General features: G+C 32.9%; 1 protein-coding gene across 13 annotated transcripts in view; it reads right to left on the bottom strand.

Moving 5' to 3' along the window:
- Window positions 1-7,796: 7,796 nt before the first annotated feature.
- LOC111052321 (potassium voltage-gated channel protein eag) overlaps window positions 7,797-24,331 on the bottom strand; it is a 195,179-nt gene continuing 178,644 nt past the window's right edge. For 7 of the 13 annotated variants that reach the window (XM_039437664.1, XM_039437671.1, XM_039437670.1 and 4 more), the window contains 5 exons: window positions 22,671-22,870; window positions 20,432-20,443; window positions 15,352-15,604; window positions 10,725-10,921; window positions 7,797-9,014 (listed from right to left, as the gene is read on the bottom strand). In XM_039437664.1, the coding sequence (XP_039293598.1) occupies window positions 7,806-9,014; window positions 10,725-10,921; window positions 15,352-15,604; window positions 20,432-20,443; window positions 22,671-22,870 (1,871 nt within the window). In that variant the 3' untranslated portion in view covers window positions 7,797-7,805. Of the gene's footprint in view, window positions 9,015-10,724; window positions 10,922-15,351; window positions 15,605-20,431; window positions 20,444-22,661; window positions 22,871-24,331 lie in introns of all 13 variants that reach the window. The other 6 variants (XM_039437667.1, XM_039437672.1, XM_039437675.1 and 3 more) reach the window with 2 other exon arrangements.

Genomic DNA, 24,331 nt, shown 5'->3' with positions numbered 1-24,331 from the left:
ATGACTTTTTTTGCTGAATCGGATCAAACATTCTCAATCAAATACGATCATTAAATTTGCTTTCATCTCTATTATCATTGAAACTTTATTAATATTGAATCTGTTGCTACAGAATTTTCTTTTAGTTGTCCCCTAGTTTATGAGATGATAAAAAATAAGATTAATGGTACATCTACTAACTACAAGAAATTGTATCTATTCATGAATTTTATTGAAAATGGTTCACTAAGAACCACAAAGTATTCTCATTTTTTTGAAAATTATCAAAATAATACGATGAAGACAACAACTCTTAGTCATACAATACAGATTCTTAGAAACTCATCCTTATTTCTCCTGGTTTGGGAAATCATGAGTACATTGACTTTGAAGCAATAATTAAATTAAATTTTATTTTTTAATAGAACAATACATGATTTCTGAAAATTTACTCACAATGAATGAAAAAGACTAAGAAATTGTTGAAAAACACAGATTTATTGATACGGTACTTAGAAAGACCGGTTTCGGTTATTACATCATTGGTTGAGTTCAAAAAAAAACCTGATCACAGATTAGTGATCACAGATGAACCACAGATTGGAAAGTCGGCTAGTATCTTGATGCCATAATCCGCCATCTTGAAAGAAAGTGTAGCATTGTAATACAGCAGTAGTTTTGATTTCTAACAAGATGATGCAGTCATGTGTCGTGGTCTTGGTGCACTCAAATCTTGGTTAGATTGATACCTTCCATTTTGTGTGTATTCTGTGGCTAAACGGTTGCTCATGAGTCATGACTGACAGATGTTTCCCTTGTTGATCATATTTTGTAAACAAAACTAGAACTTGACCTATTTCAGTGTAATCAATTGAAATGGAAAACCATCAGGTGATTGGAGTAGTTTTAAATGCTTTGTAAAATATTTTAAATGTTATTGAATTTATGTAATCATGCATTTCTCTGATCCCAAATACATTATAATGGAGTCCATCATTTGTAAACAACCTCATATTCAGCCATGTATGTTTACGTTCAGCTACTCTATTTACGTTCTTTTCCATCGGTGGAAAGTACGATTAACTGATCAGTGAACGAACCGGATATGACGTATTTTTTTCTTATCATTAGACCAAAGACCTTGAAGAGGTATAAACGCACAATACATTTGCCTTCCTAATGCTAGCTCTTACTCGAAATTAAAGGTTCCATTGGGGTATTTTAGCGCGAGATATTATATAATATATATTTTTTGTAATATTATAGATCACAAAAATCTTCAAGATCTCCAGTATGTAATAATCTTTCAGACTCTCCCCTCAATGGCCGATTTCAATTCCAACTAATCTAGCGCTGCATGTGAGTCTATGCATCGTTCAACGACAAAACAGTACATCGTTCAGAGCCACGTTCACTCACCGATATCATCGTTCACTCACTGATCAGTGGCTTTGAACTCAACCATTGTCCATTGTCAATCTCTGACAAACCGTTTATCTCTGATATACCGAAACCGGTATTTCTAAGTATCAATAAATCTGTGGTTTTTTGACAATTTCTTAATTTTTTTCATTCAATATGAATAATTACTACAATATCAACTTCCCAACTACACATAAAGTTTACTCACAATCATTATTATTCATTCATTATTGACTACTTATTGTGAAACTACTATAGATCCAGCCTTCAAATTTGGCCCATTTTCATTTTAATTATTTATTTTTGTAAGCAGAAGCGATTTGCCTGCTTATTTTTCCTATTAGGTCGGTTGTGATCGAATTTTGATGAATGATTAAATAGAAGATAGATTAAAAGCTTTTAGGAAGGATTTGTATGATCAGAAGAAATTTCCATGGATTTTCACTTCATGGAGTTATGCACTTTCCAAACTGAACATTTGAATATTTTTAGTATTTGTTCACTAATAACCTTTGAAACCTTATATTGGAAATTATATTATAGCCTAACATACAAGAAAAAATATTATTAGAATCCACACATCTTCCCCACAACCTTTTTTCGTAGATCAGGTGAGAAATTCTATTTAGAATATTATTAGATCGTTTTTGTTAAATATTGTATTGGATAGTTTTAGATTTTTATAGCGATAAAATTGATAGAAAATAAGATTTCTGATAATGTTGAGAAAATAGAGTCGCAGAATATTTATTATTTTCCTTTTCCACACTTGCCAAAATAGGATTATAATTATTATGTATCGTATTATTGCTATAGATAACAATAACATTATTAATATCATGATCTACAGATTTAAAAGATTGAAAAAGACTTATCTCACTAATGAAATAACAATGATTTATCACTATGTTTTAATTAATAATGATTGTTACAAATGCTTATATTTTTTGTATTGCATCATTTCCCATCAATCTGAGTTCTCATAAACGTTACTCACGCTTCAAAAATCCTATCATCAAGCAAATCTTCCATATAAGCCACACTTCCTTACAAATTAGTACTATATTTTTTCTCATTTATGATTTAGAATTGTTAGAACTGTGTCATACCTATTGAAACCACCCTTTATCACATTATCATAAAATCCATCTTGATGTAAAACATTCATAAAGCTCCCATATCAATAACAATACTAACAATAAGTTATCAATTATTCAACAAATCAACAAAAATCTTGAATCTACATCTCTGTTGCCTCTCATCCAGATATATTGTATCAGAAGAGGATTGAAAATGAACTGATGTTCAGAAGTTTTGAATTTTTGCAATAATAGCACAATTTATTTTGTCAGTGGAATCATATCAGCAACGAAAATTGGAATGGTTTCAAGAAATCAGAAATCGTTATTATTATCATTATGTTTGTTTCTGTCCATAATGTGAGCCACATTGGATGGTCACAGATAGACAAGTCATTAAAAACACTGATAATGAAAAAATCCATAGATAATGAACATTCAAGAATTGATTTTTTAATAGAACACTACTGTATAGAGATAATAATTTATCTTAATATTTTTTGGGGAAAATTATTCATGAAAGCTTGCATCTATCATAAAAATTTTAAATTATCAAAAGTTCATCAATTCATTCTTCTTGATGAGTTTGAGGAAATCATATTTTATGAGGAAACAAAGCTCTAGATATTTATAAATAAGAATAAAAATCTGATGAGTACACTTTTTAAATTGCATTGTCACAACATGTTTCGGCTACTAATGTCATTTTAAAGTGAATGGAATCTTATTATTGATCAAAAATAAGAATCTTGCATAAATATTTATTCATTTCCATTCACTTGAAAATGGCATTAGTAGTTGAAACATGTCGTGACAAAATAATTTAAAAACGTTTACTCAGATTTATATTCCTATTTATATTAAAAGTAGCTCTAAAGGAAAAAATACTTGAGCTATTTTGTTTGTTCCTGCATAGGTACTGGTAGTTTTTATTCACAGTACTGCCTCCAAGCAATCATTCGACTTGAGTATCCTGAATTTTATTCTGCAATTAATAAATAATAAATCGATGAGAATCTCAAACATCAATGAACAATTTTAGGGTAAACAATATTTCACACTGGATATTGTGAATGGAAATATGTGTGATACTGATAAAAGTACATGAGTTGATACCAAAATGGACAAATTATACACAGTCAAGAGTTATAAGATTAGGCACCGCTTCCTTCAAAACGTTTGAAAATCATCGTACAATAACACAAATAGGAACTTCAGACTTCAAATTGGTTTTCACTTTATATAATAATTTTACAAATCGATCTACAATATATTCACAACTATATTTTACATCCGTATGCGCTAGTTATATACAATATAGAAAATTGACTTATTTACAGATAAAATACACTATTTATCTAACAATCGATCCATTATGTTTAATTGAATACGAATCAAATAATAATAGGTAATGAGAATCCGCATTTGATAATTCACTGCCATTATATTATTTGATGAAATGAAAGAACCTTGGCTGTTAGAATAGCTGTTGGTTATAATTTTGATGAAATAACAAATTCACAGATAACGCTAGATCCTGTTCTGGTGCATTACTTTAACTCGAGGAAATCGGATAGTTCTATTTCAAATAAATGAACCAAAAATTATTCTTCTTTCAAAAATAATGTCAATAGACTGTTGATTGATACGTAGGTACATACGGTAAAATTATAAACGCAGAGAATAGACGGCATTGAAGAACGTCTAAATTACAATGAATAGATAATTGAATATTGGAAATATTATAAAATTACTTGCGTTGGAACAATTCAAGTCGAATTGTTCATCTCGTCTACTCTTTCATTATTCGAATGTTTCAAAATAGAGTACGTCAAGTTTATTGAAGAAAAGTCAATATCTCCAAGTATTCAAAGCTATTTCTCACAATTTTATAGTCAACTTATGTATCCAATACGGTATTCAATAACATTCAAAATTAATTTTAAAAAATAAATAAATAAGTAAATAGGCCTAAATTAACTGTATTCATTTTTTCAAATTGAATTATATTTAGTTAGTCTGACCAAAATACCAAACCATTTTAGTATGTCTATGACTTCTCATCCATCTTCTATACCTATTTTTGCGATTAGCTATTATGTTAGATTATTAATAATATTTTAATAATGGCACCATGAACAGGATACGTTTTTGGAATATAGAAGGAAATGATTCATGAGCCTATGATAAATAGCCTCCAGTCTGGCTATTTTAGTTAATATATTTACCAGGATCGTATTATTTTATATTCAATGAACTTCTCGCTTATAAAGTAGCAGGCTTTATCGTGATTTGTGAATGAACATAGTATGTTGAACTCCCCAATCCACTACCCAGAGACATTTCTGGACAAATCATTACTTGCACAGAAATTACATTTTTATATTAAAAAATACTTCCTCTCGAATTCAATAAATTTAATTGCATAAACGATGAAATTTTCTCAACTATTACCTCCAAGAATGACAATTTAGGCCTTCTATTGAAGTTGCTCAATATTTAATGGATTTGCGGATTTCTGATCCTTTATCAATTTTAAGTTAAAGAAATAACCTCTTTCTATAGTTAGGTATTCAAGAAAAAACCAGGATCCTAGAGATTATATTAATTATTTCTCTGAAATAAATAATGAAAGCTTTAAATTCACTGTATGCTGTTGTCTACTTCTATTCCAGTGCAACATTCTCAGTAGACGAATTGTTATCCATCCACAATAATTCATTGTTGGTCTAATAGCAACAAAAAAATTCGTTTATGCAATTAAACTTTGTGAGAATGACAGCAATTTTTGTGAGAAATACATGAGAATAATATTTTTCTAACACAAGTCTCGAAAGACCTAGTATTGAAAGTTCTGCATTATTTTATAGTTATTCGAAATATAGTCTTGAATAAGAATTTCTTGAATTGTAATTGAATTGATATTTTATGATTGACGATTATTCATAATGATATTCATCAATTCGTTTGAGAATTACCACATTTGTTTATGAGAAGCAGTAGACTTTCTGTCTAACCCTATTTCTCTTGTAATTAAAGAAAATTGATCTGTTTTTATTGTGGTGATTAGTACACTTTGATTTATCAAAAATCATCACTTTCTATGCAAGTAATTATATTAGAGAAAGCTAAAGCTTTTGATTATATTATCATTATTATAAACTTATGGATGAGAGTTATAGTTGAGTGGAAACAAATCAATCTAAAGCAAATGAGATTGAAGTTTTGTTTCAAAATATGCACCTGAAATCTCATGATTAATATCATAGTGGAAATAAATCGCCAACCAGAATAAAATTACTGTAAATGCTTTAAAAGTATTGAATTCAATTGTTGAAATTGAGACTCAATGATGAATCGGCCTACATTATTCTCATGTTTCTATCACAAGAATCACTGCAGAGCTCTACTTAATCAATAACAATAATTAATTAGAAAATAGTTGAGCTCGCTAAGCTATTTTAATTGCTATAGAAACTCTCTGGGTCGACGGGGATAAGGCCTCTTTGCACTTTCGTCGTCAATGCGTCCGGGGGCAGAGTGAGAGGAGGGGGGAGGAGGCGGTGGAGGCGGCGAAGTGGGAGGGGGGATTTCGGGCTCGGGGTCAGACGACCGGACGGGGGGTGGTGCGAGAGGGGCGGTCGCTTTTGTCCGCGATTTGGCGCGTCTTTTTCGCAAAATGATCGCGCCCATCTCACCCCCGGAAGATGTCGCCGCCCCCCGGGTTTGGGCACCACCTTCGGCCCCCGATTCTGGTCCCTGGGAGGCGGAAGATGGACTGGCCGAGCCTAGCCTAGAAAGCACTTCGGTTAACAGTTCCTCCATGCGTGACACCTTCTGGTTCAGTCGCTGAACCTCCAGTTTCACATCCACCTTGAAATCCATAATGTTCGATATGATTTCCTTGTACTCGGCCGGCGTGCCAGCTGGAGCAGGCCTGAACGGCATCGGCACTGTCCCACTGGCTGCGCCTTCGTTTATACACTTGTCACTACTCCTAATAATGCCACTGTCGTACGATTCGAACTTCCTCAACCCGGCACCCCTAGCACCGATTTTGTCCTCCAGTTCCACGATCTCCTCGATGGTGTCTTGGCGGGCCGGCGCCATGCCCCCGGCGGCGGTCACTTTCTGCAGTTTGGGGAACACTTTGTTGCCCCCTCCACCTGGACCGGGACCGTTGCCATTGACCGGCGCCCCACTTGACTTGGCGGGTGAGTCTCTGACGGACGCCGACCTCGTCACTCCGGTGCCCGTGCTTGTCCCCGTTTCACTGCTCCCCGAATCCAAACTACTCCCTAGGATCCGCCCCCACTTGCTGGCACGTATCGTGGTTGGTCTGGTCACTTTGGCCGTGGGAGTGACCGTTGTCGACGTACTACTCCCCGTGTGATCGTCCTTCTCCACTACACTGGTCAGTTTCGCCAGAGTTCTGCTTTTGCTATCACTGCCTTCGATTGCTAACAGTTCGTTGCTACTTTTTTCGCCCTTCTCGACGTCGGGCTGTGGACTCTGCGACTGCGACAGTTGCGTCTGCAGCGCGGCTCGGTCGCGGCGGAACTTGGAGAATATCTTGCGGACCAGATGGTCTTGGTTCTGGTCCAGCTGAGGCTCGTTTTTCCGCCTCTCCGCCAACTCTTTCTCCCGTCGAGAAATACATGAGAATAATATTTTTCTAACACAAGTCTCGAAAGACCTAGTATTGAAAGTTCTGCATTATTTTATAGTTATTCGAAATATAGTCTTGAATAAGAATTTCTTGAATTGTAATTGAATTGATATTTTATGATTGACGATTATTCATAATGATATTCATCAATTCGTTTGAGAATTACCAACATTTGTTTATGAGAAGCAGTAGACTTTCTGTCTAACCCTATTTCTCTTGTAATTAAAGAAAATTGATCTGTTTTTATTGTGGTGATTAGTACACTTTGATTTATCAAAAATCATCACTTTCTATGCAAGTAATTATATTAGAGAAAGCTAAAGCTTTTGATTATATTATCATTATTATAAACTTATGGATGAGAGTTATAGTTGAGTGGAAACAAATCAATCTAAAGCAAATGAGATTGAAGTTTTGTTTCAAAATATGCACCTGAAATCTCATGATTAATATCATAGTGGAAATAAATCGCCAACCAGAATAAAATTACTGTAAATGCTTTAAAAGTATTGAATTCAATTGTTGAAATTGAGACTCAATGATGAATCGGCATACATTATTCTCATGTTTCTATCACAAGAATCACTGCAGAGCTCTACTAATCAATAACAATAATTAATTAGAAAATAGTTGAGCTCGCTAAGCTATTTTAATTGCTATAGAAACTCTCTGGGTCGACGGGGATAAGGCCTCTTTGCACTTTCGTCGTCAATGCGTCCGGGGGCAGAGTGAGAGGAGGGGGGAGGGGGCGGTGGTGGCGGCGAAGTGGGAGGAGGGATTTCGGGCTCGGGGTCGGACGACCGGACGGGGGGTGGTGCGAGAGGGGCGGTCGCTTTTGTCCGCGATTTGGCGCGTCTTTTTCGCAAAATGATCGCGCCCATCTCACCCCCGGAAGATGTCGCCGCCCCCCGGGTTTGGGCACCACCTTCGGCCCCCGATTCTGGTCCCTGGGAGGCGGAAGATGGACTGGCCGAGCCTAGCCTAGAAAGCACTTCGGTTAACAGTTCCTCCATGCGTGACACCTTCTGGTTCAGTCGCTGAACCTCCAGTTTCACATCCACCTTGAAATCCATAATGTTCGATATGATTTCCTTGTACTCGGCCGGCGTGCCAGCTGGAGCAGGCCTGAACGGCATCGGCACTGTGCCACTGGCTGCGCCTTCGTTTATACACTTGTCACTACTCCTAATAATGCCACTGTCGTACGATTCGAACTTCCTCAACCCGGCACCCCTAGCACCGATTTTGTCCTCCAGTTCCACGATCTCCTCGATGGTGTCTTGGCGGGCCGGCGCCATGCCCCCGGCGGCGGTCACTTTCTGGAGTTTGGGGAACACTTTGTTGCCCCCTCCACCTGGACCGGGACCGTTGCCATTGACCGGCGCCCCACTTGACTTGGCGGGTGAGTCTCTGACGGACGCCGACCTCGTCACTCCGGTGCCCGTGCTTGTCCCCGTTTCACTGCTCCCCGAATCCAAACTACTCCCTAGGATCCGCCCCCACTTGCTGGCTCGTATCGTGGTTGGTCTGGTCACTTTTGCCGTGGGAGTGACCGTTGTCGACGTACTACTCCCCGTGTGATCGTCCTTCTCCACTACACTGGTCAGTTTCGCCAGAGTTCTGCTTTTGCTATCACTGCCTTCGATTGCTAACAGCTCGTTGCTACTTTTTTCGCCCTTCTCGACGTCGGGCTGTGGACTCTGCGACTGCGACAGTTGCGTCTGCAGCGCGGCTCGGTCGCGGCGGAACTTGGAGAATATCTTGCGGACCAGATGGTCTTGGTTCTGGTCCAGCTGAGGCTCGTTTTTCCGCCTCTCCGCCAACTCTTTCTCCCGTCGTACGTCTGCCACCTTCCGGAAAATTAACTGGAACATGATATTAAATTGATCAATTTTTTACTGAAATTTGAATGATTTTAAAATGCTATATCTGGCGGTATTTAGACTTATTGCAACGATATAAACTTATTTTATTATTATTTGTGTCATTGTTGAACCGAATATCACGCATTTCCTTTGCTATTGACACGTCGTTTTGTTTGACGTGTATTATTTCTGAGAATATGATGATATTATTATGTTTGATTTGAAATAAATTTTTATTCAAATTGGATTGAACTGAATTTTTCCAACAGGTACAAGCTGAATCACCACCAGATTGTATTTCAGTTTCTTTTGTGTTAAATTATATTCCGTTAAAAATATACTCAATTAACTGTGATAAATACTAAATTCATTTATTCGCCCTCTTCAATGATACAAACTATATAAATAAATGTATCGTTATATTTTAAGATATATGAATGATAAAGATTTGTGAATATGAAATTGTATTTTTTGTTTAAAGTTCTAGTACTGGAAAGAGTACAATTTCTTCCATGTTTTATCTAATGGATCATTCATGGAGTGCACAGTACAAGAAAAAATGAAAATATTACTCAAAGTGAATTACAAATAATATCACTTCAATCATAGATTCATAGACGTGTCATTAATCTCGAAGCATCAGCCTTACAATAATTTCAATTATTAATAACATGAAAGATTTTGATTCATTAACTCTTTTATGATATTGCAAATAACTATTTTCTAATAATTTCTAACTATTCTCTTACTCTTCTATGATCACATTTTCTGTTTTGTTCCAATCAGCCAATTTGATGTGTAATTTGTGATGTGTGAATTTATTTTTTAAATTCATTCTCTCAAAAATGCAGCTGTATCCTCAGAGATGAAGGCCTGGTTGCACAAAACCCTGTTAAATCTTAATAATCTTAGTAATTATTGAATTCCTCAAGAACCAATCAGAGAAGGTTTTTCTGAGAAGGAGGCTTCTCTGATTGGTTCTTGTGGTATTTAATCGGGATTAAAAGTTAACAGACGTTTGTGAAACCGGTTCATGATTCTTTTCCAAACACTAGGCCCACTATATTCACCGTAGAAGATGTATAATCATATTCTATAATTCCTGGTTGGTTTCCTGGTTGGTTGATATTGGAGTGGAAAATTGTGAAAATTTAGTTAGACTGTAAATATTGAAACTATTTATTCTTCATTCTTTTCTTTACTGTTTTTCATTTCCTAAAAATTAACTTTCTTATTATTATCCTCAATAGAACATTAATACTTATCTACTAATTTCATAATTTTGTTTGTATTATAAATTTTTATTATAAAGAACTTTAATCCCATATCAAAGAATGAAGTTTGTAAATAGTAATTATAACACGCAACAAGCAACTAATAACTTATACCCCAACACATATAATTTATAGTGGGGTGTATATTTATTCATTGGATTATCTTTGCCTATTGAGAAATCATTCAATGCATAAAACTTCATTTTTTTAATTGTTATAGTATTCTAATTTGTAATATAATTGTTTTTGATGTAATTGTTTTTGATGAATACATTTTTTTTAATGATTGATTGAAATTATTACACTCTCACGATGCTTTAATTTGTAGATCTACAACAAGTGTCTTTAGATCCTCCAAGATTATTTAAAATATTGGCTCAACGCATCTACTGTGAGAATATGTAAGCTATTATAATATTTCAACTATCATACTCACTCGATGCCTCAAGTTGTAGGTTAGCACCAAATTACGAGCAAATGAATTGGCGAATGCTTGATAGAAATCCAAAACCTCTAGCAGCTTGTCCCGCTTGATGGTGTGCAGATCACAGTAGGTGAGAGCTCTCACGTTGGCTGCCGACTGACCCACGGCGTTGTCCTTCCAGAAAGAGTCTCCAAACACATCGCCTTTCCCTTTGAAATACAATTCAAGCAGGGGAAATGATTTTTGAATTTATTGGCTCGAAATTACCATTATCATTACCTAATAAATTAATCAATTAGATATATTAAGAATAGGTATAGATTATCCTCTACACTCTATACAGTATATCTACAGTAACTACAGTAGGCTATATATAGTGTATATATAGTGTGTATATATATAGCCTATAATTATAGTGTGGTATCAATTAGGACTGAGTTTATTTATTAGCAACTTTTGTATGTATAATGGATATTGTATATTGTTTGTACTTTCTAAGAAAAAGAATAAAGATAATTTCAATTATAATAATCATGTATATGTGTTGTCAATAAATTCCTCTGATTGCAATTCATTGACAATATTAGAGAAATAATAATAATTATTATTATTTTTAGATATTTTTCGATTAATATAACTAATATCTTCCGAATTTATATCAAAGTCTGAAAGTAGAAAGCCTATCCTAATCTCAATTTTGACATGTATGGAAAGAAATTGTTGTTCTGTGTGTCATTGAAAATATCATTTTAATCTACAGTGCAATCACTTTTTTATATTATTGAGGAGCAATTATATAATTGGGACAAATTGAATTACTGCAAATTAATTGAAAAGTGTAGAAAACGATGCTTTATAGAATTAAATGCTCTTCCCAACACTATATGACACATAATTATTGTTATTGTGCTATAAAATACTTCAAGCTTGAACATTTTTCAAAAATGTTTATACTACTGTATTTGATCTATATTTCGTATATTGTTTTTGTACTTTGTATTTGTCTTCTTTTATCTTATACCGTACTTGAAATCTTTGAAGTTTCATAATTATTTTGTTTTAGTTTATTTAACTTTTGTAACTCGTTTCTCTGTAACTGATGGGCACCCGCCGGAAAACCTTCTGGTTTGGCAGGACCCTCAATTGTTTGAATTGTAAATAAAAATTTATTTTTGACTTTATTTGAAGGAAAATTTGGAATTTGAGAAAGGAATCATTATTCTACTTGCAACATATTGAATCAATGTAAATTCTTATTCAAGAACTTTCGAAGTAAACAGTGGACAGCTTGAAGGAATAAGACTCTCTTAAGAGAAAGCATGATTTGACTGTTTCCACATTGGTCTTATATCATTTGACTGAATTTTTTGATTTTGACTGAACTGCTATGACCGACTACTACCGACTAAGCACTCTTGATAGGCTACAGTGTAAGTCCTATAGACATTTTACCAGCAATTTTACATTGTATAAAAATAAATCACTTTGGTTGTTTTAGTATATTTGGGATAAAATTCAAACAATGAACTGAGATTTTATGGGATTTCTCCATGCTAAGTTGAAATGAAAGCGATATTGTTATATTAAAATTCAAATCAAATAATCTTTATTCACAAAAAATACAGCAGCTGAGACAAAAAAATATACAAAGTGAATATTCCCGACAAAGACAACAAGTCTGTGTGTGGGGAATGAGTTCCATGAACTGCATTATAGCATGAGCCACAAATGGCGACCACGTGCTCTCCTAAAATTGAAAAATTGTAGATTTTTGTTGTAACACGTGCTCTGAACATATTGTATTGTAAGAATATGGACGCACGAGAGCTAGAATAATAAAAAGAACTGTTTCTCGAAACTATTAAGGATACATTTCAATACCTATAGCCAGTCGACAGTGGTAATCATTCTTTTCATAATAGTTTGAAACAAAATACATTCTTTCCTAGAAACTTGCTAACAATATTCTTAACATTATTTACAGACATGCTTACAATAGAAACCACATGATCCAATGTGATTTATGTTAACCCTTGAATAAAGCTATAGCATAAGTTGATGGCAGGTATATGTAGATGGCATAGAGGAATATAGATATATAGTTAGGAGAGTATTAGAATATAGATATTATGTAGTTTACAATCTTACCACGTGGTTAGCATATGACTGTACTATTGAAATTATTATTATTTGATGATCAATTATTTGAATAAACATGATACGAGAGTAGATGTCTATAAAAATTAGGTCATGAAGTAAGTTAGGCTATGTATGAATTATTCAACAAATATAAGTTGTACAATGGATTATAATTTAATAATTATTATAAACTAAGTAAGTTAGTTAAATCCGGATTCTTAGGCCAAGAGCAAATTTGTGAATAGAATTAGGTATGTTTTGATTGAAACATGTTGACAATTAGTATAGTAATTATACAATGAGTATAAGAAACCTGCTTAATCAATAAGTATCTTATTCATTTGATTTATCCAATTCAATTGTGATGATCTAATGTATGAAATTGTATTTTGTTCTTCATTCCATGTATTTATTATTGAAGTATCTTCCATATTAGATTTATAAGATTGATTACTGTATTAATCAAGTTTGATGAGTATGTATTTTTGTCAGTCCAAACTCCAGAGTTTAAAAGAATGTTGGTAAAATGTATGATATCATTTGTTTCAATAATCAAGGGGAGCTATAGTTTAAAATTATATATCATAATAAGCATTGGAGTAAATTCAAATTGATATTTGAATTTATTTGGTGAGCTGAATGTTAGGCTGAAGAGTTTGAGTGTAGGCGAAGCTAGATGGCAAAGGGCGATGAGGGGTGGAAAATCGTGGCGCTAGTATATAAGCAGGCAGACCATGTCTTGCGGAGGTAGTTGCTTATAGTCTCTTGGATTTTGGATGTTGTTCAGTGTAGGAGTGATTCTTTGGTTTCAAACTTCAATTATCCTATAGGAAATTGACTGAACCAGGTAAAGTTTGTATTTCGAATTTTCAATTTTCCTCATCTTGAATCCACACCACCTCACCCTAAAAAGCCCAAATCAATATATCAAATCACATAGCATCAAAGTAAACAGCAAATTCAATTATTACTTCTTTTTAAATACGAATCTGTAGACACAGTTTTAATTAACTTCTTAAAGCTTACAGTTGAAATTTTCTTCTAAGCACAAAAAATAGTTTAGTAAAGCAAGGCTTCCCTAATCATATTCATTTTTTTTAATTTATCAATTCTTTTATTTTTGACTGTGATCGTATATTTTAACTAAAGGTGTTCAATATTTTGATTTTATATTTTACTCTTCAAGTGACCTGATAAAATAGGAACTGTTTGTTGAATTTTATTGTATAAAATTAAACTTGAACTAGTATTTTCAAAAACCTCAATAATCTTGTATATTTATTCTAAATCATTACTATACAGTATTTTAATCAATCTCATAGATTCACCTCAATTTAAAGTTTATTAATAAATTCTTGATTTACCTTTGTTTTGCCTTCCACTTTATACATTCCCTTACACACGACCCTGATCTATCTTCCTTTATCTTTTTCTTCTTATATTAATACAGTGAGTGAAGTTACAGTACAGTTATCATTTTATCAGTTCAAAGTGATTGATACCGGGCAAAGTTCTATATAGAGTGAGGGAGTTCAAGCAACAATAACACCTTTAGATTTTTACTATAAATAATAAAACAATGGGATAAGTATAAGGTAGAACGAATAAAATAAAAAAGCGTCTTTAAAGGATGCAGAGAGCACTCAATTCTATTGACCTTAAATTCCTGTAGTATTGAGAAAAAAACTACAGAGTCCTGCATATCCACTATATCCAGACGAGCATTGATAATGAGGGGTGATCTTCAATGGATATAGGCGGATTGGATGAGCCGCGATGAGGAGTTTCTACCAATTTCAATAAGCCACCTCTTGAGGCAGCATTTAAAGGTGATGGTACTCACAACATCTTCCATTTGTCCCAGATGGTTTGGGATATTCCTGTACAGAATGTGACATAGATAGGTATTGGCTGTTAGTCTTCGTTCAAAAATTATTGAGCAGGTGTGGCTGCACAATGCCAATGTTATTTTGATGTTTGGTATTATAGATGTGATTTGATGGAATGAAAATAGTATTTTTATTATGCCAGATGAAAATTACTAGAACTTGAATATAAATCTGTCTGATATACAATACATGGAATTTGTGGTAGACTGACTCCGTTGGGTAGCGACTATCTTTGTTCAGGGATCCCTGGCTCCCCAGGCCAGAATACTGTATGAAATTATTGATTGAATATATATGCAAAGTAAACTTCTCTGAGTTGAGAAAAAAAAAGAACCTCTCTCAGGAGTCTGAATGCATATATCATTTTTTGAACCCGCTGCCTTAGGTATGCAGCATGTGGAGCCCAACTCAGTCTGTGATCTATTATCACTCCAAGATACTCATATTGCTCCACACGTTGCAATACCCCAAGTAGCCAACTTATAATCATCGCATGAGTAAAGTTCATAAGGACAAGGTCCTGCAATGGGGCACTATTGATGTGGAACTTACAATATCGCTTTCATTTTACCTTATTACATTGAAATAAATTGGAATAGAGTATAATTTACCTAGGATAGCGACGACCTCATCATCCTGTATGACCTCCAAGGAGCCGGTGACGATGAAGCAGAGTGAGTCGATGGACTCTCCGGTGTGATAGAGCAGATCCCCTGGCGCCGAGTGGCTCATGGTGAAGTGCATGGCTAGAGCCCTGAGGCAGCCATCGCTCGCCAACCGGAAGGCCGGATGTTCGTTGAACACCTTCCGGTTCAGGTGCACACAGATATCTGCCTTCATGTCTTTCGGACAGTAGTTCAGAACCTGCAAGCACTCAAAGTATTGTAGGAAATGTATGACGAGGATAGCTGCGGTGTGGATGATAAAGGTTGCAACTTACTTGGTATCTAAACTCACACTTATGTTTATAGAAGCTTGAAATCACTCGTTGCATTGTAGGACTTGTCTGGCGGAAGTAACAACTGGTGTGAAAACGAAATCTTACTTTAAAATCTCTAGAGATGTAAATTACTGAGATATTGCGATTATTCAAATGCTACCTAATGAATTAATAATCATCATTAAACAAAAATCCAAATTCTGTAATTCACCCCGAAGACTTCACCCCTGTTGTCAATACAGTATTTGCAGTAGCAGAAGTCTTCGGGGTGAATTACAGCATTTAATTTGGATTTTCGTTTAATAATAATTATTAAAATATCTATCTAACTTAGGTACCGGTATGTAATATATTTATCTTACTTTATGTCTATCTAACTTGATGTCTAGTTACACACACACACATCGAGTTTTGGACGTAATCGATTTTTTGCCGTCCTCATGAGTCCTATCAGATTGAACATAACTTGGCTGATGTGTATCTGAACACATGATGTGTTTGCCAAGTTCCATTCAATCTGGTAGAATTTATAAGGACGGCAAAAAATAATACATTCGAAAATCGATATTTGTGTAACTGGCTAATCTTATTAGGTCTAGGCTATGAAAAAAATGCTTCACACTCCAGATTATCTTTTTAGAATCAAAATTGAGAACCAGGAGTCACTTGATGCATTTTCAAGGAAAATGTGAGGTGAAAATAGCTATTGAAGGAAATTGCATTATTTTTGTAGGTATCAAGCTGCCAGACTTCAACTCCTAAAACCCCATTCTGAAATATAGTAAATGTGTTAAATGAGTACTGCATGAATACCTAATTGGGCTATGAGCATATATGTTTCAGATTCACAGATGTAGGCTTTGTTTTCAGGACAATAATTGATAGCCTGGAGTCAATCAATGAATTGACTGAGAGTACAACTTGAAAAAATAACCCTATTATTTCCGTATTCCCCTATATTATAATAACCCATTTATTTCTTATGATGTCCGTCTGGAAAATTGAGGAATAATGAGGAGTTTTATTAATAATTAAGTTGTCTTGTAATGGCATTAGCATGAAAATGAGAGAATCTTAGATCACTAAATGCATTGAAGAGATCACAAGCGGCCAAATAACAGAATAATTATTATTGTGAAAACATTATCCTGTCTCTTAACCTTGTATGCTTACAAGCAAGGGATAGACAAAAATGTCTTCCACAACAGCCCTTTTAACAGGGAATTCAATGTACATGAATTTTTTTCTGGACATTTAACACAAAAATAATATTTTTTTAATGTATGAATTCAGGGCTACTTTCTTGTATTTATAAAAATAAAATAGAATTAAAGTACAATTTGAATTCTTGTTTTTTAATATTTTATTAATTATAAAGGGTACTATAATTCTATTTTATAAACATAATAATATATATGTTTATGGCCAACACCTCGATGCAGCTCTCAAAATATACTATTTTCTCTATAAAATATAATCAACTGATGTATAATCATTTTAATATAATTCCAATTTCATATTCTTGTTCTAATAATGATATGAAATGAAATACTTCCATTTTTTGTAAACAGTCAGTTCATTTTATTTTCGTTGGCTGGTTCTTAAATTAAAAATATGTTTGAAGAATCCAATTGACTCCATAACAGATTGCTTCTGTGACAGAAACAAGAAACCATAGTATTTTTCGCAGAGAAATACATTATTGTAGGATTCATGAAGATATCATTGTGATAGATGGATTCACAAGTGCTAATTGGAAACGTTGGGCCGATTATAGATGATCAATAATAAAAATTATTGTTCACACTTCAGATTATCTTTTAAGAATCAACATTGAGAACCAGGGGTCACTTGATGCATTTTCAAGGAAAATGTGAGGTGAAAATAGCTATTGAAGGAAATTGCATTATTTTTGTAGGTATCAAGCTGCCAGACTTCAACTCCTAAAACCCCATTCTGAAATATAGTAAATGAGTACTGCATGAATACCTAATTGGGCTATGAGCATATATGTTTCAGATTCACAGATGTAGGCTTTGTTTTCAGGACAATAATTGATAGCCTGGAGTCAATCAATAAATTGACAGGCGAGAGTACAACTTAAAAAAATAACCCTATTATTTCCCTATTCCCCTATTATTATAATAACCCATTTATTTCTTATGATGTCCGTCTCGAAAATTGAGGAATAATGAGGAATTTTATTAATAATTAAGTTGTCTTATAATGGCATTAGCATGAAAATGAGAGAATCTGAGATCACTAAATGCATTGTAGAGATCACAAGCGGCCAAATAACAGAATAATTATTATTGTGAAAACATTATCCTGTCTCTTAACCTTGTATGCTTACAAGCAAGGGATGCACAAAAATGTCTTCCACAAAAGCCCTTTTAAAAGGGAATTCAATGTATATGAATTTTTTTCTGGACCTTTAACACATAATAATATTTTTTTTAATGTATGAATTCAGGGCTACTTTCTTGTATTTATAAAAATAAAATAGAATTAAAGTACAATTTGAATTCTTGTTTTTTAATATTTTATTAATTATAAAGGGTACTATAATTCTATTTTATAAACATAATAATATATATGTTTATGGCCAACACCTCGATGCAGCTCTCAAAATATACTATTTTCTCTATAAAATATAATCAACTTATGTATAATCATTTTTAATATAATTCCAATTTCATATTCTTGTTCTAATAATGATATGAAATGAAATACTTTCATTTTTTGTAAACAGTCAGTTCATTTTATTTTCGTTGGCTGGTTCTTAAATTAAAAATAAGCTTGAAGAATCCAATTGACTCCATAACAGATTGCTTCTGTGACAGAAACAAGAAACCATAGTATTTTTCGCAGAGAAATACATTATTGTAGGATTCATGAAGATATCATTGTGATAGATGGATTCACAAGTGCTAATTGGAAACGTTGGGCCGATTATAGATTATCAAGAATAACAATTATTGTTAACAATTCTGATTAAATTATTTGGAAACATTCGTTTAGAATTTATTCTACAAAAATAAATCTGAATATGGAAGCCTAATTTTTGTTACGATACATGACATTGGAAAGCTATTCATCTACAAAAACTCTATGAAATTCAAACTTAATAATGAGTGCAAAAGTTCCAATTGTAAATGAGTAATGTAAAAATATAATATCACTAGAAACCATTATTTAATTATGAATTTCTGTGTGGATGAGAATAATCAAATTTATTAATGAAATTCTTATGACTGCACTACCCTATTATCAGCGGTATTTGAATGAAAGAAAATATTAAAATATGAATAAACTAGGCGACTAATAAATAATACTTGTGGAAATATTACGATGCTGTATATTGTGGAGGATGGATTTTAAAGGAACCAATGTTTTCAGAAAACATGCTCTGACTACAAATCATAATGTCGGAATAATTATGCATTTTAGTAATAAATTAACTAATTATATATTGTATAATAATTCAAATATTCAATAATAAATCAGCCAATCAAGTATTGGTTGGTTCTTGTATTTTCATTCATTAAATGATTTATAACCCAACTGAATCTTTATGTTGCCGTTCTAGACCGCAAGAAAATAACGAAACAGCTCTGATTTTTTTCAAGTATAATATCAGTTAACTAACAATTTAGAATTCTGACGAAATAGAATATATAAACGATGTAACAGAAAATAAGATAAAAATGACAAATAATACATTTGAACATGAATAGAACTTGGTTTTTATTTTGAGATTATTGGTAAAAGCTTGATTGAATATATTTGCAGGTCTTAATTTCGAGGCCAAATTAGGTACCTACATTATTCTTCTGTTTTTTTTTCACTAATATTGAGATCAATTTTATCAAGGTAGATGGTTATTTTTTGCTGGTGATGATTGAAATGTAAAACAAATGCAAGCTTCTTGGAAATACAGGATCATAATGAGGTATTTAAAAAGCTATATGCACTATGACACCAGTCATAGGTATTGAGTGATAATTGGTGATTGTTTAATAATTATTGTGGGTAACGTTTCGATGGACCTAAAACAAATTTAATGATTGATATGAAAATATTGTCGAATGAGTTGATTATGAGTTAGATATGAGTTAAGACGAATGAGTAGCCTATAATTATTGCACTCAGGTAATTTCTTCTCATTCCAAGAACACCATATTCAATAAATTACGGTTCATTCAGTTGGAAATTGATATTTTTGTTTTATTGAAGGAAACCTCTATTTTATGGTTTTATTTTACTTTTATATGATAATGGTTGATTCAATAAATAAAAATGCTACGCATGCAAGAATGTTATGTAGAGTGAATCAAAATAAAACTAGAGGAAAATACTTCGTGCATGACTATTCCTTTGAAATAGTTGATGAAAAATTATTTTCCCCAAATTCATGATAGAAATGGATCTCTATCTCATTTTTGAATAAAAACTATTCCAAAAAAATCTGATTTGCTATTATATTTATGATGATCAATCAATTGTCTAAGAAAAAAATAGCTCAGATCGTTGTTTTAAAGTTTATTTTATGAGCTTGATTGAAATTTAAAAATGAATGTGATGTTGAAAACTTATTGGTTGGTGCGGAGCTGATGACAAAAATAAAATTGGAATTTGAAGATGAATACTTTGTGATGTGCACTCAACTCTAAGCGGGGATTCTCTTCAAATTGGGTATTGGAACTAATCAAGCGACAAATATTATTTAATGAACTTTTTTAATTGTTTACCATTTTTCGGTCCTGCATGAAACAGAATAATTCAAGCAAGAGACTTGGGACGTATTCATTGAAATAGAATGGATTTTTACAACTCAATAAAATAAAAATCATCAGATCTATGCAAAAGTACATTGGAAACTGTAATGAGTTCCATTTTCTTTTAATTTTGAAGCAAAAATTGGATATCATTTCCCTCTCTTCTTTTTTCCTTCTATACTCTTCAAGAATTACTTGAATTAATTATTAATAAATAACAAGAAATTTTAATCTTTACTCCAGCTTAATTACAATTGAGAATACTTCATTCAAATTACTCATATTTATCTTCATTAATTGAGTCTTTAAACACTTAGCAGTCCTAGTATAAAGTATTCACAATGATTACCATAATTTTTTTCGAAACATATCATGGACTATTGAATTGAAAGAGATCGATTCAATTATTCTTCTGTATTAATATGAGTCACTATTAGAGAAATTTATGTGATTTGAATTAATCCTCTGTTTGAGATACACTATTGATGAACTTTTCAGGGGATTAATTCATCAATGTTTAAATAATAATTCAAAACCAAATCTCGTGATAACAAATCAAGCTCGACTCCCACATTATCAGTATCAGTTTCCGTGCCCACTTCAGTGAAAATATAATTTTCATAGTTTATAATGGGACTATTCTCACTGAGCCCAGCGAGTAGGCCTACTGATATTTTCACTGTTTCTAAAACTGGTGAATATTTGTGGTAATCCAGCTTTAAGCCATGAAGTAAACCATACTTCAGGATTATTATTCATCACCTCATTTCATGTTTTATCGTATCTTGAAAAATTCTCATCTCAAGAAGCAAAAAAACTTAAAGCTAGTTATTGGTACAGATATCTTACATAATATTATGCATAATTCAACGCCAATATCTTACCTGTTCATCTTGACTTATTAGCCTATGCAGGATGGGTATCGTGGGTGATGTGAGAGGATTCAGGATGAAGCAGGTTGGAAGTGTTTGGATGTGAACAGAATGATGAACAGAAGAAATAGAACGATAGTAATAGTTGAGCAGAAAAATAAACAAATGAGAGTGGTTTACTTTGAAAATTCATGACTAGAAGATTTTCGTGTGAGACAGCATCATGTTTCACATGATTTGAATGGAGCTCGCTTAGACTTGCAGATATGAGAAATTATTATAGCTGACCCAAATCCAAATTTTCAAAAATTAAAATCACTTTATAAAGTGATCAGAATATTATTGAAACTGTTCTAAACTTACTACATTTTCAAATGTTATTGTGCCAATTGTTTTTTATTCACAGTAAATGTGATTGAATTGAAAGTTTTTTTTAATATTCATCGTCCATTTTCTGATACAATTCTGTTGTTGGAGTATTTTCTTATTGGAATTTATTTTATTTGTAGATAAATTTTGAATGCATTGTTGATAATGTATATTTATTACAAAAGTATATTGTTCTGCCTATTTATGAGATTTTCACGACTGAAGGAGAAATAATGTTTAGTACCTATCAAAAACCAACTTTGATAACTTTTCAATTTCGGAAGTAGGCCTACTATTTTAATTTGGATAACGATGAATAAATGATTGTTTCCGCCTCAAATTCAAATTAAGTTTTGATTTTTCACACAGGATAACAAAAATTATAAACTTGACGGTTGATATTGGCCTGAAAAATCACCTTTTGAAATTCATCTGTTAATTTATAATGGGTGTGTATGGAATTAAAGATTTCCAAAAAAAGAATTGTTTGAAACAGTCTTGGAATATGATACCTTTTTTAAACTCTATTATTATTATTATGAGGGGAGACATTCTGAAGAACATTTTCCAAGCTATAAGCTCACAATTATAGAGTGTACTGTGTATTTTGTCAGAAGATGGTGATTCTATGACAGTAAAATAAGAGAAAGAAATAAATAGGTGAATGATGAAAAAATAATAAAAAAGGAGTTGACATCCCTTATCAATGATGATTTTCGAGTAGAAATTTGTACAGTGGTTCAAATAAGCCAAAGCTGATGCACTTGAAAACTCTGATACTGGATTCAAAAATGTGTCTACAGTGTCATCCACAGAAGCTTGAGGTTTAGTAAAGTTTGGAGGAATGTGAAAATTCGAAAATTACAAGCGAAATGAGATAAAAAATGAGAGAAAAATGGAATGAGTAGAAAAGAACGGAATGAAAGAAAGAGTGTGCGGGGAATGAGGAAAACTTGCCTGACCTGATTTACCTTGTCCGTGTCTAATCCTTTGGTCATCGCCCAAGTGGAAACAACATAGTCCATAACACGTTCTGACAACGCCTTCGGAACTTCATGAAGTTTCATGAATTCACGAACGTTGTTCAGCATGTCATGATACTTTGCTGTAGCCGATGTCATTTGCTGAATTATGGTTGTCACATGACCAAATATTGTCGCGTATAGCAGTGCTGCAAACAACAGGCAAGCATTACAATCAACGTTCATCATAGATTCTCTTTGGATGGAAAACATCAGAATCGGCAGCTACTCCAAATGTTTTTTGAATATTTGGTTGAAGAAGAACATGTTCTATTGTGAAAAAGAAACAGCAATATTCTGATTCGAACACATATATCCCAATAACTAATTCATTTATTTCAGTTGAATACTGAAAGGAAAATGACTGTGAGGTTTCACACTCGAGTAAGAATTGTTGTTGTTGTAGCAACTTCGGGAACCCTGTTGTTTCACTTTCACTCCTCCCCCGTCTCAAGGCCTAGGAAGCGGGCCACCCCACAGGGGTGATTCCTCGAGTAGGAATCACAAATTTCCAAAGACTACAGCATTGAAAATTGACAGGACAACGTTAATAATAAAAGTTGCGTTTCTAAAGCTTTGAAAATATGAATAATGCTTGATTGTTCAAACTTTAAGGTTGAATGATAGGCCTATCATATCTTATGTCATTCATTGTGTCTTTCTTTGTAAGATGTCACACTGAATTTAATACATCACAGTATATTGTATGTATAGGTACCACTACTATACAATCATAATGAATGGTTCTCTTCTTATTTATATAATATTAGAAGGTTTGATTATAATTCAATTATTTTCCAACATCTAGGCGAAGATGGGATAAATGTGCTTATTAATATTTACAGGGCTTAAAAAATGCATAATATACATTAAAGGACTGCAGGAGATTGATAATTGAGTTAGTGGAATTATGCAATTTATTGGGTTTTTCTGTTCTTGAATGTAATATTGCTCCAATCATAATCATCTAAAAGGAAAATTTCCGTATCATTTAGATCAATGAAAAAAATTAATAATCGAAGAGTGGAATAGAGGGGATAGAAACTCAATATGTGTGATAGAACCAGAATAAGAAAATTTCGTCTTCCAAAAGAATTTATTTATTTTCCTCCAGCCTAATATGTCAACCAGTCTTTGGAGTTGCTACAACTTATTCCCATGTCCTCATAAAACTATGTAGGCTACCATATTGATACTTTCAAAGGTTATTCATTTTTCAATAAAAGTTATTGTATATTCTCTTAAAAAATTTTATTTTGACGTTCAACTTTGACTCAGATAAAATGAAGCTAAAATCGTTTATGGTACCGGTAGGCTGTATTGTATACAGTTTAGAAATAAATATAGTATAAATAAATTAAATAATATAGTGAGAATAAACAAAATGTGAGAAAGATGAATTGGCAATTATTACTATCGAACTGTACATTTTATAATTATATGATGACATTTCTTGATATCTGTTAGAAACCTATTTTTTCAATTTCCGATTCACAAAAAACAAAGTCATTCACTTTCTATAATTATGAAAAATTATTGCGATATGTATTAATAATTTATCTTTTTAAACTTTATTAGAAATATAGTACACCTCTATCAATAATATTATT

This window comes from Nilaparvata lugens, chromosome 11 (genome assembly GCF_014356525.2).
Source record: "Nilaparvata lugens isolate BPH chromosome 11, ASM1435652v1, whole genome shotgun sequence".
In the NCBI taxonomy this organism is placed as follows: Eukaryota; Metazoa; Arthropoda; class Insecta; order Hemiptera; family Delphacidae; genus Nilaparvata; species Nilaparvata lugens.
This window is presented reverse-complemented; position numbering and strand designations above follow the sequence as displayed.